The 13,903-nt window shown below is 54.7% G+C and overlaps 1 protein-coding gene across 3 annotated transcripts; it reads right to left on the minus strand.

Moving 5' to 3' along the window:
- Positions 1-1,211: 1,211 nt before the first annotated feature.
- CDAN1 (codanin 1) lies at positions 1,212-13,602 on the minus strand. Of its 3 annotated transcripts, none has more exons than XM_049613466.1 (28): positions 13,494-13,602; positions 12,776-13,266; positions 12,335-12,538; positions 11,966-12,135; positions 11,720-11,833; positions 11,559-11,637; positions 11,033-11,153; positions 10,766-10,875; positions 10,211-10,300; positions 9,498-9,573; positions 8,762-8,967; positions 8,333-8,453; positions 8,051-8,197; positions 7,774-7,940; positions 7,332-7,419; positions 6,989-7,078; positions 6,747-6,801; positions 6,404-6,537; positions 6,219-6,322; positions 5,811-5,969; positions 5,374-5,437; positions 5,102-5,180; positions 4,794-4,942; positions 3,543-3,650; positions 3,363-3,426; positions 3,014-3,195; positions 2,652-2,759; positions 1,212-2,031 (listed from the first exon to the last, which is right to left on the minus strand). In XM_049613466.1, exons 1-28 carry the CDS (start codon positions 13,581-13,583, stop codon positions 1,906-1,908), a joined length of 3,696 nt encoding a protein of 1,231 aa, XP_049469423.1. In that variant the 5' UTR covers positions 13,584-13,602; the 3' UTR covers positions 1,212-1,905. The 3 variants fall into 3 exon arrangements, with proteins under 3 accessions (XP_049469423.1, XP_049469422.1, XP_049469424.1); XM_049613465.1 differs by having other exon boundaries at positions 12,335-12,541; XM_049613467.1 differs by lacking the exons at positions 1,212-2,031; positions 2,652-2,759; positions 3,014-3,195; positions 3,363-3,426 and having other exon boundaries at positions 3,564-3,650; positions 4,841-4,942; positions 12,335-12,541.
- Between the last annotated feature and the right edge of the window lie 301 nt (positions 13,603-13,903).

A 13,903-nucleotide genomic window follows, 5' to 3' on the forward strand; every position in this document is an offset into this window, starting at 1 on the left:
TCCAGGGACCCAGCTCCAAATGATCATGAGGAAGTCAAATTTTGGCTTGGATAGGTGGCTTTCTGACTTCATCAGAATCCCCTGAAGAACTTGTTGCATCCCAGAGTTTGAGATGCGGTAGTCCTGGAGTGGGGCCAACGTATTTGTTCTATGTCTGGGAAGTCCTGAGGCTGCTGGTCTGGGGACCAGCCACCCTTTGAAAACCAATGTTTGAGACAATTAGTAGAGAGCAGGTATGTAGAAAGGAACCTAATGAGTTCACTGTTTCACTGTAATTCTATCTTACTGCCTAGAGAATGGGCCTTTAAGGTTCACACAGGCCACTGTGAAGTTTCCTGAGCTGGGCCCACGCTATATTGAATTGAGTGGGCATTAGCCCAGCATCCCTGGGGCTTCAGGCTTGCCTCCCAGCTCCGCCTACCTGTCCCACCTACAGAGAGCTGGGTCCTCTGAAGTGGCAGCTTCTTACCTCGGGGCTCACCTTCAGAGAGCAGTGCTCTCCTTAAGCCACATGGGTGCAGAAAGATAAAACATTTCTTAGCTCCCAGGCATTCAGAACTTCCTGAATTTAGTATAAATGGATTTATAGGACAAATCCTATAGATTAGTGTGAAATGGATTTAAAGGACAAAATAAAGGCCTTTGAAGATAAAAAGATTATGGAACAAAAGGTTCAGCTGCAGAAACTTGTAAAAGGAGCAGCTGGGAGGAGCTGAGGGATGGAAGTGGCTTTTTAGGTGCTGAGGGACCTTTCTGTGCTGAGGGCTGTCAGGACTTCCCACCAGCTTTCCTCAGGTGACAGACACAGCAGGCCCCTTCGGCCTTGGGTCGGCCTCTTTGACAGCTATGTGCTTTTCCCCCAGGAACTACACACGGACGCACAGATAGAATTTTGCGAGACACTTCAGGAGGGTTCCCTGAGTACCCTCTCCTTCCTCCAACACAGCCCGAATCTGTGTGCACTGCCAATGTAGAAAAGCAATGAATTTTATAGGAGTGAACTTCATGCACGTTATCAAGGTAGCGCTTTTTAGTCCAAACTTAGAGACACACAGAACGCTTTTGTTCTGAGCCAAATGCAACACCCCCAGCCCTAACAAACCAGCACAAGGGTTGCTCTGCCCTGTCAGTGCCCACCTTCAAGCCCACCTGAGACTACAGCCTTCTCAAGGGAAGAGCCAGGTGAAAATAACTAGACATGAAGCCCTTGATAAAGAAAACGGTTTATTTTAAAAAGCTCTAATGTTCTGCCCTGTGTGTAGCCCCTGTATGGAGTTACGGTTGAGAGTTAGTACCTGCACAGGGCTGAAGGCAGAGAAGGTGCAGGGTAAAAGCTGGGCTTCTGGCAGGTCAGCCCCACCTCACGTACTGTGCATTTTTAAGGAGATGGCAGGCAGCCTAGCTCCTGGTGGTAAGAAAACGTCCACTCCCCAAGATTCATGTTTTAACTTTACTCACGAGTTAAGCAGAAGCCACTTGCCTCTGTCATGATTTCCAAACCAAAGAGTTTTAAGGGATGCTGGGGTAGCAGCAAATAGGGCTCGAGTCCTGTGTCGTCAAGCCCACACACGTCATTTAATAATCCAAATAATAAATGCCAACTCTTCTGCTCCAGGACTGGAGTCTGTCTCTAGGCTTTCCCATCACAATCCTGAATCTGGTGAACCCTCCTCCTTCCTCTAGGACGCGGGCAGTGAGCCTGCAGTCAGCGTCAGTGGGATGCCGGCAGCCACACGCTTCCTTCGCATGTGAGCAGGAAGCCTGACTTACAGACTTAGCTGCTCCCGCGTCAGCAAGGGTCAGCGGTGAGCACTCCGAGGGGGGCACGGGGCCTCTTCCTGAGGCACAGTCCGGCCGGGCTCCAGGGTTCTGGTCAGACACCTGAGGCAGGGCCACTCCCCAGCCCTAGCTCTGGGCCAGCACAGTCCCCCGGTTTGTTTGCACCAGCTCACAAGCTCTTAGCTGGGGTTCTGGCATGTGAGGCTCAGCTAGAAATGGGTTGAACAGTGTTGCTAATTCTTCAGAGAAGTCCTGGAATAAGCAGAAAGAGGACAGAGAAGGCTGACACATAATTCTGGATGGTACATCCTTTCTATAAAACTCAATCCCCAATATCTAGCCCTTGCTAACCAACGAGTAGACAACCTTATTTTTTCCCAACGGCCTTCTACACTGAAATGGACATGACACCTTTTCCCATTAGTCCTCTGGGGATGCTCCAGTTCCAGCAGGGAGAGGGGAATCTGACAGGAGGCGCAGAATCATCTAGTGAGTACTTACCACCAACAGATTTCATCCTGACAAACCCTAGGAGGTATACACTATTCTGCCCTAGATTACGATAACATTCAGTACCAGCTGAGATTCAAATCTAGGTTATTCTAATTTAAAAAACCCATACTCACCTTGCCACGCTGCTTTCCAACTACCTGCCCTCCATCTTCCTTCCTCCGCTGGCACCCTCTTTCATACAGTAGCTACTCAAATGTGAAAAAGGCACTCGAGAACAGCCACACCATTTCAGGGTGGTCCTGAAGATACCTGATAAAGTCCACTGAGCTTTGGGAAGATCCTAAGAATTCCTGGGCCCCACCGCTGGCCCCATTTCAGGAGAAGAGGGACAGATGGATGAGGAGATGAGGACTCCTTACCTTTGGCCACTGGGCATCATGGAGGCTGCCCAGGCAGGCCTCTATCTCTGTCCGTCCCATCAGCCCTTTCTCTACCAGCTCCCGGAGCAAGAACAGCAGCAGGTCCCACTGCAACACACATGGAGAGCGTCAGTGGGGTAGGTTGACACAGCGACCCTGACTGATCCAAAGGACAGAGCTGCTGAGGAGGAGGAGGAGATCTGCAGCCCATGTGAGCGTATTAGAGGAAACGAACACAGCGCCAGAAAAGGTGGAGTAAAGGAAACACACACACAGCAACTGGGGTGAGGGTAGGGGGGTGTCAGAACAGGAGTGCAGGGGGCTAAAGAGCCCACTTGCCCACCTCCACCGCTCTAGCTCACCTCCCTTGGCCGAGTGTCTGCCAGAAGCCCCAGGTTTCTTGGGCTCAGCAGCAGCTGCAGTGGAACCGGCACCTGAAAGTCATCCTTCCACAGGGAAAGCAGCATGTGCAGGAGCCTGTGAGCCTGTCCTCTCTCCAGCCGGTGCTGCACTGGGGGCCCGAGGACAGGGATCTGGTCTGCAACTTTGGGCAAAGAAAAAAGTCAAGCTTTGAGAAATGGAGGTAGGGTCACCTAGCTGGCCCCTGGGAGGTAGAAGAGAACAAAGCTCCATGTTCCTAATCTAGCTTGTACCAAAACCTGAGATCTGGGGGATGTGACAGAAGGGTGATGTAATGACAGAGAGCCATACCAAGGAGGGATGCTAACTCCACCGAGCACTTTGCCAGATGCTGCTCTGCAGGCGGGCACAGGAACTGTGGAGAAGAGGCTGGACGTTAGCGCTATCCTTACAGCAGCAGCCTTGAGCTGATGCAGCTCTGGTGACTAGCACTGGACAAGGACACAAGTACAGCGTCGTGTTAGGTCTCACCTGGCGGCACCGCAGTGTCTGGCCCAGCTGGCCCAGGAGCTGCTCCAGATGCTCTGGAGAGACTCCCTCCTCAGGGTCCCGGGGCCCCACAGCCAGAGCGAGCACATCCTGGAGAGAGCGGGGGTGGAAGCAGAGCGAGACTTCATACCTGGCTGGGACTGAGGAGGCCACCGAGAAGCCAGTGGAAAGAGGCAGAAGGAAAAGGAAGACCGAGTCCCCGGATGAAGCGGCCGGGCCAAGGTGCCTTAGACCTGGGACTTGGGCAGGACCGCACAGCTGGGAGAAGAAGCCAACCAAGTGGACAGCAACAGAGGGAACAGATGGAGCAGGTCAGCTGAGGGACAACATGCTGCCTTGAGAGCTCAAGAGATGTCACTCGTCTTGGGACAAAGCCACACCCAGCCACTTCCCAGAGAGCCTTATCCTGAAAGCATTTAGGAGAACCGTCTGGCTACATGTTATATTTTCTATCCCCCATGCTTCTGTTCATCTTCTTGGGAGAGTCCGGCTTCAGTACAGAAAACCACTTAGCCTTTTCTTCTCCCCACTATATACTCTCCATTTTTGTCATTCCTTCTTAGTCCCTAGTCCTAATCTTTGGCTCCACCAAACAGTAAATAGTTGAGGGTTTGCAGGCCTTAACATCTCTGCTGCTGTAGCACAAAAACAGCCCTAGACAATTCATCAGTGAACAAGTGTGGCTGTGTTCCAATAAAACTTGATTTATAGAAATCAGCAGCAGGCTGGCTGGATTTGGTCCATGGGCTGTTTGCTGAGCCCTACTCTAGACGGTATCTAAATTTTTACAATCAAGAGCAATGGTAGTTTATTCTTACTGCCTACAACTAAATAAGCATCACATCCCACATATAAGAACATTTCTGAAATCTTGTGCCAACACAGGTGATTGCCCCCTTCGAGGCTTTCCTACTACAGCAGACGTCCGCTCCCCCCAGACCCCCATCACCTCCCATGCAAGCAGTATGCAGCCCATCGGAAACTTTCATATCTGTTCTTTTCCCCTTTTGGGTGATTCAGGTACCGGAAGTTAGTGAAAAGCAATTAGGAAAACCGTTCAGTTCAGCTGTGCCCTACCTAATCCCGTTCAGTAACGAAGGACACCGAACTAGCTGCACAACACAGAAAGCGGCTACACAAAACACTGCAGCTGACGTGAGGAAGGAGGGAGACCAGGAAAAGAGCGGGGAGAAGGGAGAGGAGAGGGGCGCAGGGAGGAGGGGAGCTGTGTACTTTGATCTCGGAGATGAGGTGGGAGGGGAGGGGAGCGTGGTGCTCACAGGCTCGGGAGCAGCCCCTCCGCTCCCCCCGGGCAGCTGGTTCAGGACCCTGGGCTCGAAGTGTGCGACTCACTGCCGCCTTCACCTCCCTCCTGATCAGTGCTGCAGGTCAAAGGGAGAACAGAAGAGGGGTCACCACACCAACCCATGCCCATCACTGTTTCCAACTGGTTTATGTTCCTTCTCCCCCAGAGGCCTCCCACTTTCTGCCAGTCCATTTTCGAAGAACTTGGTCAGCCACTCCCCTGTCCTGGACCTTACCTGTGATGTTGGCTGACAACCAGGCACAGGCCTTCTCTGTTGCAAGCCCCACAGCAATGTTCTCTGCGCTGCTTAGAACCTGTGACCCAGAAGAACTGCAGCGTCAGGGGCCAGGGGAGGCTCAGGAATGAGAATGAACAACAGCTCAGGTGTCCCCAAGGCCGGGACCAACCCTCGGACCCATCCACCACCTTCATGCACATGTGACCCGCAGCACAACTCTCCCACCACCAAACAGCAGCCCGCGGGCTCCAGGCCTCCTCCCTACTTACAGCTGCCGGGGTCTCCTCGGGAAGCAGTGCCCGTACTGCCCCAGGGCTCTTCTTCTGACAGAACCTGAAAGGAGACAGAGTCCGTGATGGCTAGAGGTTTTGGCCTGGCTCACAGAAAGAAAGGCCAAGTGCACCAATCAGCTGAGCCAGGAGGGCTCTGCCTTGGGGAGAGGTGGGCAGGGGAGTAAGAGAAGCACTGTCAGCCCTGGGCCCACCCCTGATCCCTGACGCCGGGAGGAATGGGACACCCAACCCCCCATTCTTCCAACTCAACTTTGGACTTTGGGTCCTAAAGCCTAAGATATGTACCTACATAGGAAGTGAAAGAAAAAGGGGGTTTCAGAGAGGACGTGGAATAAAAAGAGATGAGTTTGTGAAAAAGAAAAAGTCAGGAAAATAAAAGCGGAGAGTGGGGATGAGGGTCTGGCGTCTCTTACTCCCGCCCCCGGGTCAGTGCCTGGGCCCCGTGGGGGCACAGCTGGGAACACAAGATCTCCAACAGCTGGGCTGGATCACCCCCTTCCTGTCCCTGCGTCACCAGCTGCTCCTGAAGAAGCGACTCAGCTTGGCGTACCAGATCTGCCACCAGTGTGGCCCTGCAGCAGGAACAGAAAAGCTTGAAGGTGGTTGAGGGAACTGAATCAGAAAGGGGCTGCAAATGCAAGGAAATCTGGTCAGAACTAACCTCAAATAATGTTAGCAGTTTTAGCCTCCCCACCACATCCTTCCCCTCAAGCTAACTTTCCTCAGATTGGCAATACAATGTTAAGAGTTGAGGGGGTAAATGGTAAGGGAATGAGCCCGGCACCTTCCACATCTGCCTTCCCAACCCCCTCAACCCTTACTTGATGTGTTTGACACAGTTAGAGCCGATTCTTTCAGCCACAAATTCTACAGTCCTGCGCAGGGAAGGCGGCTGGTTGTGGAAAAAGGCTTGGGCCAGCTGTGCCTATGGGGAGGAGGCAACGGCGCATGAAGAGTTTCCTCTCTCTTCTCCCCTGGATGTCCCCTGCCTCTGCCCTGCCCTTACCTGCAGCCCCTGGGTGGTCCGGGGAGGCTGGGCTCCAAGACCCGTGGTGGTGGTGGGAGTGATCTTCCTCACAAAGCCTCCACTCCGCCCACTGCTGCCGGACACCCACGAAGCGAGCAGTTTTCGGAGCTCTCCTGCGACAGGGAAGCCCAACTGCTTAGTTCCAGAACCACCCCTACCCTCCCAGGCATCTTGGGACTTTAAGTATTTGTGGAGTAAAGAGGCTGAGGCACCTGGGGAACGCCTAAGAAGAGAACAACATACTAGGGTGTTAGGCCCACGGGATGTCTTTTAGGTGCTCATGAAGGGACAGGCCAGGGACTGAGGACCCTGGGTGCCTCACCAATATAGGGGCAGCAGGTGTAGAGTAGGTGCTGGTCCACCACAGGCATGCCATCCTGGGGGAGAGAACAGGCCAAAGTTAGGCAGGCAGGCAGGCAGGCAGGCTTCTCTTCCTCCCCAGTGTGCCAGAAATGGGACAGTTGGGGAAGAGTTACAGAAGAGTTCAGTCTCTAGGATCTCCCAGACTGCCTGCCTCCTTTATTCCTGCCACTCCCACAGCTTTGGCCAGACCCCAACACTTACCAACCCATGCTCTGAAGTTACTGTATCCACCTCAAAAGTATCCAACTGACCCTCTTCCAGAAAGAACAGATCCTCAGGGACTGTGGGAATCTGACAAAAGATCAAAGCAGTGCAAACTCCAGTCAGCGCTTCAGAGATTCAACACACAGACCTTGTGGTTCCAGGGTTTGGCCACCAGATACAAAGCAACCTTGCTCTGAAACCATGGTAATTCCCATACCCCCTCTAAACCTTCATCTTCTGGCCGTGACCTTGTTCAGACTCAGACATTCTCCTACTCCCTGACTCCACCCACAGTGGATGCCTCCCTTCCCCAATCTGGATCTTCCTCCACTTGACCAACCTGGAAAAGCCAGCCCAGAACAGCAAGCAGCAGCAACTTGTTAAGGAAACACATCTCCCCCTCGCTTTCCTTTGACAAGACCAAGCTCCTAAACAGTACATTTGTATAAGGAAAGAAACAACAGAATAAAAAAAAGCTATCACTGGGAAGGTAATTCTCAAAAGCAGACCAAAAGGGGATGGCTGTCATACAGGTGACCCCATACAGATCTCCCCACCGCCCCTCACCAGATCTGTACTCCCTCTGAGCTCAGCCACAGGAGGAATAAAAAACAGCTAATAAAAGTGCAAAAAAGTGCCCACTTTCTGCCTCTCCCCTGAGGGTAGGTTATGGCTATGGTACCGCACAGGAAGCACAGGGCCGCTCAACCCTCTTCACTGACAGCAGCTTCAGCAGTGTTCTCCCATGCCCTTGGCTTAAGCCTCACCCTTTCTGGACTCACCGATGTAGGTGGAGCAGGAGAGTGAAGATGCTGCGGTAATAGTCCAGCAGTGGCACAATGTGGTCAGCGAGGGAGAGGAACTCCACCAGCCAGGGCACTGTGAGCACGGCTCGGCGGGCCCGCAGCCCCTGCTGCAACAGCGCCCGCACATCCAGGGCCGGGGGAACCTGGCGGGGCAGGGTTGGGTCAGGGGGCGGGGGGCTGGAGGTGGGGGACGCCCTCCATCTCCAGGGCTTGGCGGCCCCTCCCGGCCCTCCTTACCAGAGCCCCCATTCACCTGGCTCCTCAGGGCCAGAATGGAGTCCTGGAGCTCACGGGTGGGGGGTGGCTCAGGCCCCCGGTATGGCAGGAAAGCCACAAAGCCCAGGAATTTAGCCAGAAGCCTCAGGCTGAGCAGCACCATGGCAAACTGCCTCCGTTCACCCTGTAGGGATCAGGGAAGCAAGATGCCCTAAGCATAGGGCTTCAAGAGCAATTCTGAATCTGTTACCCAGTTCTTGAAAAGAGCCCTTCCCTCCTAGGTCAGAACCCTGTTCTCTCCCTCATTCTGCTTTCTAACCTGCCAGTCCACATCTGACTCCCCATCTTCGTCACTGGGCTCAGGCTGTGGCAGGGCAAGGCTGTTGAGCTCCCGGATCTTTAAACTCAGACTGTCCATGAGATGCTGATTAAACTGGAAGCTAGGAAGTGAAGAAAAAAAAAAAAAAAAAAGACACTGGCAGAGGCATAGACAGAATCGGAATAGAGAGAAAGTTCATGCAGAAAGCAAGGCACAGTGGGGCAGAGAGGGAAGGAGGCTGAGGTTACCAGTGTGGGTCAAAGAACAGGAAAGGAAATGGAGGCAGGAACTGTGAGCTAGAGGAGCCTGGCCATCACCGGTCCCACTCTGTTACATTCCAGGCAAAAGAGAGAGAACCGTTGCCCTTCTGGAAAGACAAACCCCTCCTGGCCTCAGCCCTATTCCCTGCACTTTGCAGGGGACCCTTACCTGCTGGCGCTCAGGATGAAGTCCCTGAAGAATCCTTGACAGCCCGGGAAGGTGGGGGGCGGACAGGGCCCCCCGCTGCTCTGAGGGGCCACAAGCCTCTCCTGTAGGCGCCGCAGCCGCCCCAGTTTGTCAGCTCCAAGCATACTTAACACATCCGGAGCTTCACCCAAGACCGTGCCTCCGGTGCCACTGGGACTCTGACACATCTGCGCGGCAGGAAGAGGAGAAAAAAAAAACAGTTAAGTTTTTCTGGAAAGAAGGACTGAACAAAATAGGGTGGAAGTAATGAACATTTCTGGAATGCCAGCCTTGTATCAGGTGCCACAGGTTTGTTTTTCAAGGTTGGGATCACGCTATTTTATAGGTAAAGAGACTAACCTCACAAGGTTAGATGTTTGCCTCGGTCACTAGGGCCAGGATTTAAAATCGGGCCTGAGTCCTACGACAGGGCTCGCTCTACTATGGCACAGACCAAGGACAAGGGAGTAGTGAGGGCCTAAGGCTGGCAGGGTATGCTGGGTGTGTGAGGAGGCTAGGGAGGCCGTGGGTGCAGGGCACGTGATGGAGGGCTCTGGCTCCCCTCTGGCTACCTGCATCTCAGCCACCCCCCAAGGAGAACTCCTGTTCAAACTCCAGCCCAGGACCTGCATGTCTGTCTGCTCCATCCCACCATTACCTGGCTGCCTTTAATACCTACTGCCTCCTGTAGATTCATCTCTTCTGCTGGGGCTCTTACCTGGAGAAGTTGTTTCTGGAAAAGCCGAACGAAATGGCTGTGGCTGCAGGCTGCAGAGAGCTGACCCATCATGGCTCTGAGGCATAAGAGGCAGGAACAGAATGTGACGGAAGGAGGAAGGGGGCAGAAATCTGAGAGAACGAGCCAATCCTTGGGCCTTTCAGTCCTTACCCAGGGGCGTGAGCAGACCTCAGCCAGAGTTGGCCAGTGCAAAGATGTGGGAATAGGTAAGGGACACTCTCCTTAGCACCAAGATCCCTCAAGGCTACAGACACACTGAACCCACCAAGAGATAATACCATCCCTAATCTTCAGTCTATACTGGGCTCTAGTGAGTGTCATGACTCATGTGGAAGGTAGATCACTGGACAGGATATTCTTTCTGCATCTAGCTATGCAAAGTTATTGGAGCTGCTGAACTAGACAATGAAGAAAATGTTGGAAAGGGTCTAACCAGTGACTTGGGCCAAAACTCAAGCAACCTGGAAAACGGGCTTGGTATTCATCCAAGCATTCACACTCATATAACAAGTCTGAGTCATTCTGAGTGCAAGGAGCTGGCTACAAATCCCTCTGAGTAGAGGCAGAGTTGCCAATAACTAGAGATTAAGGAGGACACAGAAGGTAGGAGCTATGGGCTATAAGTGGAGGAAGAGCCCTCCTCCAATCAACTACCAGAGCACCACTAAGGTGACCAGCGTGGGAGCACCTACCTGATCCTGCTGCCCAAGCCCTTCTCAAAATCCCAGCCAGGCTCCTCATGCCGATCTTCCCACTCTCGAAGCACCTCAAAAAACACATCCCTGACAGACACAAGAACGCCTGCTCAATTGAGGCATAGCTGATCTCACTCCCAAGAGTGCTTTCTCTAGCTCCGAACCATCGAGGACAGGACTATCCACAGCCCCATTCCTTATCCTCTCCAAAGTTCTCTACATGCCGACAACATTGAAGACCCAGCAGCAGCACACAACATGCTTCACATAGTTCTGTACACAGGAAAAGCTGATCTGGTTCTCTCTTGTTTGAGGACCCTGTGACTAATGTCATATACCTGTGAGAAGGCTGCTGAGGTCAGAGGTTCAAGTCCATGGGCAGGAAAATGGAATGAAGGTGTGTAGCCATTATGATACTTGCAGAAAGGGTGCAGTGGTGCTAAACTACCACCTATTAGTGCCAAACTCCTAGTTTCTAGGAAAACAACATAGGCTGCCTATCCCAGAGAAATGCTGCCCCACTCCCTCCTGAAAGTTCCCTTTTCTTGTCACCTTTGTTTTTTAAAAGTATGAAAGGCTCGGTCACTGGAGAAGTTGGCACGATTGTCAGTTTCCGGCTGAAAGGAGACAGCTTGAGCAGACGGTGGCATCTCCAGAGAGACCTAAAATATGGCAGGGACATTAGGGACTGAAACCCTCACAGATCATGCTCAGAAAACCTCATCTCTGTATTCCTGCCCGGAGTTAGCCCGGTGTGTGCTGGGCTGCCTAAATTATGAGGCTGGGAAGGGTCAGGTGGAGGCCAGGAGGGGTCCCTACCTTGGCAACACTGCCCTCATAGGCAGCTCGGAGGCGGCCTTGCAGAGCTGGTGAAAAGCACAGCAGCCGCTCATTCTCAGCCAACAGTTTTAAGGTCCCTTTGTCCAAGTAGGAAAGAACCCTGCAGGGACAAAAGCACATATGACTGGGAACGGGACATGGACTGCAAACAGGAAGCTGACATCTGCACCCCACAGAGAACATTATCTGGAACATGGAGCAGGCATGTAAGGCAAAGTCATGGGCCAAGAATTTAAGATGATGGAGGCAAGGGGGAAGAAACGAAACCTTATGGAGCAGGGAAACATTAGACATAAACCCAAAGATCAGATGCCAAGACCACAGAGAGCAATTTGATTGTTATAGGAGTTAAATTCATAGCTTTGACCAATAACTACAGGCTCCATGTAGGAAAAGGCCCAAGGTTATTGCACCTGTGTTAAGCACAAGCATTTTACCTCAAGTGGCCAGAGACCCAAGCGAACATTGGGAATAAGGCTCAAATGCCAAAGCTGGGGAAACTCACTGAAACTGATGCTCCAAAACCTGTACTGCAAAGAAGACACAATCATGGACACTCTGGAACAGAGGGCTTTCCAGGGAATCTAGAAGGATAGTACCAAGCTGTCAGTTAAGAACTGTTCCATCTCCAGACCTCATTTCCCAAAAAGAGGCTCACTCACTGACCTAGTGCTCCCGGAATTGGTTCAAGGTCACTCTCCTTCGTGGCCACCATCCTCCGAGCAGTAAGGAGTTGAAGGACGAAGAAAAGCTCCAAGAAGAGGTTTGGTACCAGGTTCTCTGGATATAAAAGGAAGCCCCAGGGTGTCAGGCATCATTTGGAACCAAGGCTCAGTTCTGCTTGCCTTATCATTTCTCCTACACCAAAATTCCGCAGGCATCTCCACTCAAGCGCCCTTTGCTCTCAACTACCTGCGATGCATGAAGAGTAGATGAGGGCTATCAGCTCTAGGCGCTGGCGGGAAGACACTCTGGCAGGGTCAGCGGGCTCAGCTGTGAGGTTACCTGTCCGGCTGGGGAGGGGAGACCCCGATTCTGAGGTGGGACAGGCGGGAGTAGGTGACTGCTGCAGCTGCTTAGAGCTAAGGGGACAGAGAGATGTCATGAGAGGTTCCCCTGGCTTCCCCTCCACAGCCATACTCAGGTTTCTCCAGAGCAGACATCCACAGCCCAGGAAACAGACCCAGGGCTGCTCCCAGGGGCAAACCAATCTCAAGGGAAAAGGCCTGCAGATCCCCCACTGGGAGGAAGCTGACAACCCAGGGAGTGGCAAGATCATACCGCTCCTTCCTGAGCATCTCCCGTTCCTCTTGCAGACTTCTGCACCCTGGGGGAAGGCCATGGCCCCAAGGGCTAGTGTCCGGGACTGAGGGTTGGGAACTGGGGACACAGTTGATTGGGGGTGAGGTGAAGCAGGTCTTGGGCTTGGACAGTGACCGCTCTTCGCTCACCGGAGTTGGATTGATCCTGCGCGAAGGCTTCGTCCTGCTGAGTAGCCACAGGTTTTTCTCAAATTCGTTATCTTCAAACACCTCCCCCTCCACCACAACATAGGGGGGGTGGGGGGGGGGCTTCGCAAAAGGCCCCTCACCACTGTGGTTAACTCACCCCCAACCCTCCGGGCATTCCCACGCTCAACTGCGGAGAGCCCAGCCCTGATTTACTGATTCCCCTAACACAGACTTCGTGCCACCCCAATCGTGGATGGGGCCTGATTCTCACCCTGCAGGGCCGGGGGGAACCGAGCCTACGGGAGGGAACTCCTCCAGGTTGCTGAGGTTTGGCGGATCAGAGCGCGCGAGGCTGGGGCTGCCGGGGCTGCCAGATCCCCTGGGCCTCCGGCCTGCGGCCCAAGGCGAACTCTCTCCGCTGACCCCCTCCTCCAGGCCCCCGGGGCCGCGGCCTCCCCGCTCGCGACCCGGCCCCGGGCCCCGCCTCCTGCCCCCGCGGCGGGCCGAAGGGGCCTCGGCGGCGGCGGTGCTGGAAGGCTCCGTCGGAGGGAAGAGCTGGCTGCGCGCCCCGCGGCCGCCCCGCGGCGGGCCCCCGGGCCTCCCAGGCAGAGCTGCCGAGGAGCCCGGGGCCTTGGCGGGGGTTGGGGGGCCCTGCGGGAGGACGCGGCTGCTCTGCTCCCTCAGGAAGTTCAGCAGGAATGGCACGAATTCCTTCCGCAGTGGCCGGAGGGAGCTCAGCGCGGCCGCCTCCCCGGGGTCATCCTGAGGGAGAAGCGGGCGAGGGGCGAGAGGGTCAGCTGCCAGCCCGGCGCCACGAGCAGCCCGGACCGCAGGGCGCGCTGAGGCGGGCGGCCCGGCAGCGGCCCCTAGTTGGAGCGCATTCGGCCCGGGCTGACAGCCAGGCACCCAAGAGAAAAGGGACCGGAGGGGTGGTATCTCACGCGGAAAGTAGACTCGGGCCAGGCCTGGGGGCGTGTCGGCGCTGTTACCTCCGAACTCTGGGCGCTGCGCGCGATCCACCTCACCGCGGCTGCGACCGACACCTCCTCTCGCAGCAGCGACTCCAAAACGGCCGCCATCCCGGTCGGGGCACTTGAACGCGATTGCGCAGGCGCCGACGCGCCACGGGCGGCCTGGGAGGGGCGGGGCCGGCGCGGAGGAGCGACCGTTGGGCCGCGGAGCGGAGGGGCGGGGCTGGGGGTGGGGCCGGGGCTTCCCCAGGTTGAGGTTCGGCTAAGGCCTTAGGTCAAGGCCGCGGCTGGCTCAGCGGCTCCCGGCAGCCAACAGTTGGCCCGCAAAGTGAGGCCGCACCGCGATGGGTGAGGTCCGGTCCCGGCTGCCCTGGCCCGAGGGGCGACCTGCGGGGTCCCAGGGACACGACAGGGGAGACCGAGGGGCC

Source organism: Panthera uncia, assembly GCF_023721935.1.
Source record: "Panthera uncia isolate 11264 chromosome B3 unlocalized genomic scaffold, Puncia_PCG_1.0 HiC_scaffold_1, whole genome shotgun sequence".
NCBI lineage: Eukaryota > Metazoa > Chordata > Mammalia > Carnivora > Felidae > Panthera > Panthera uncia.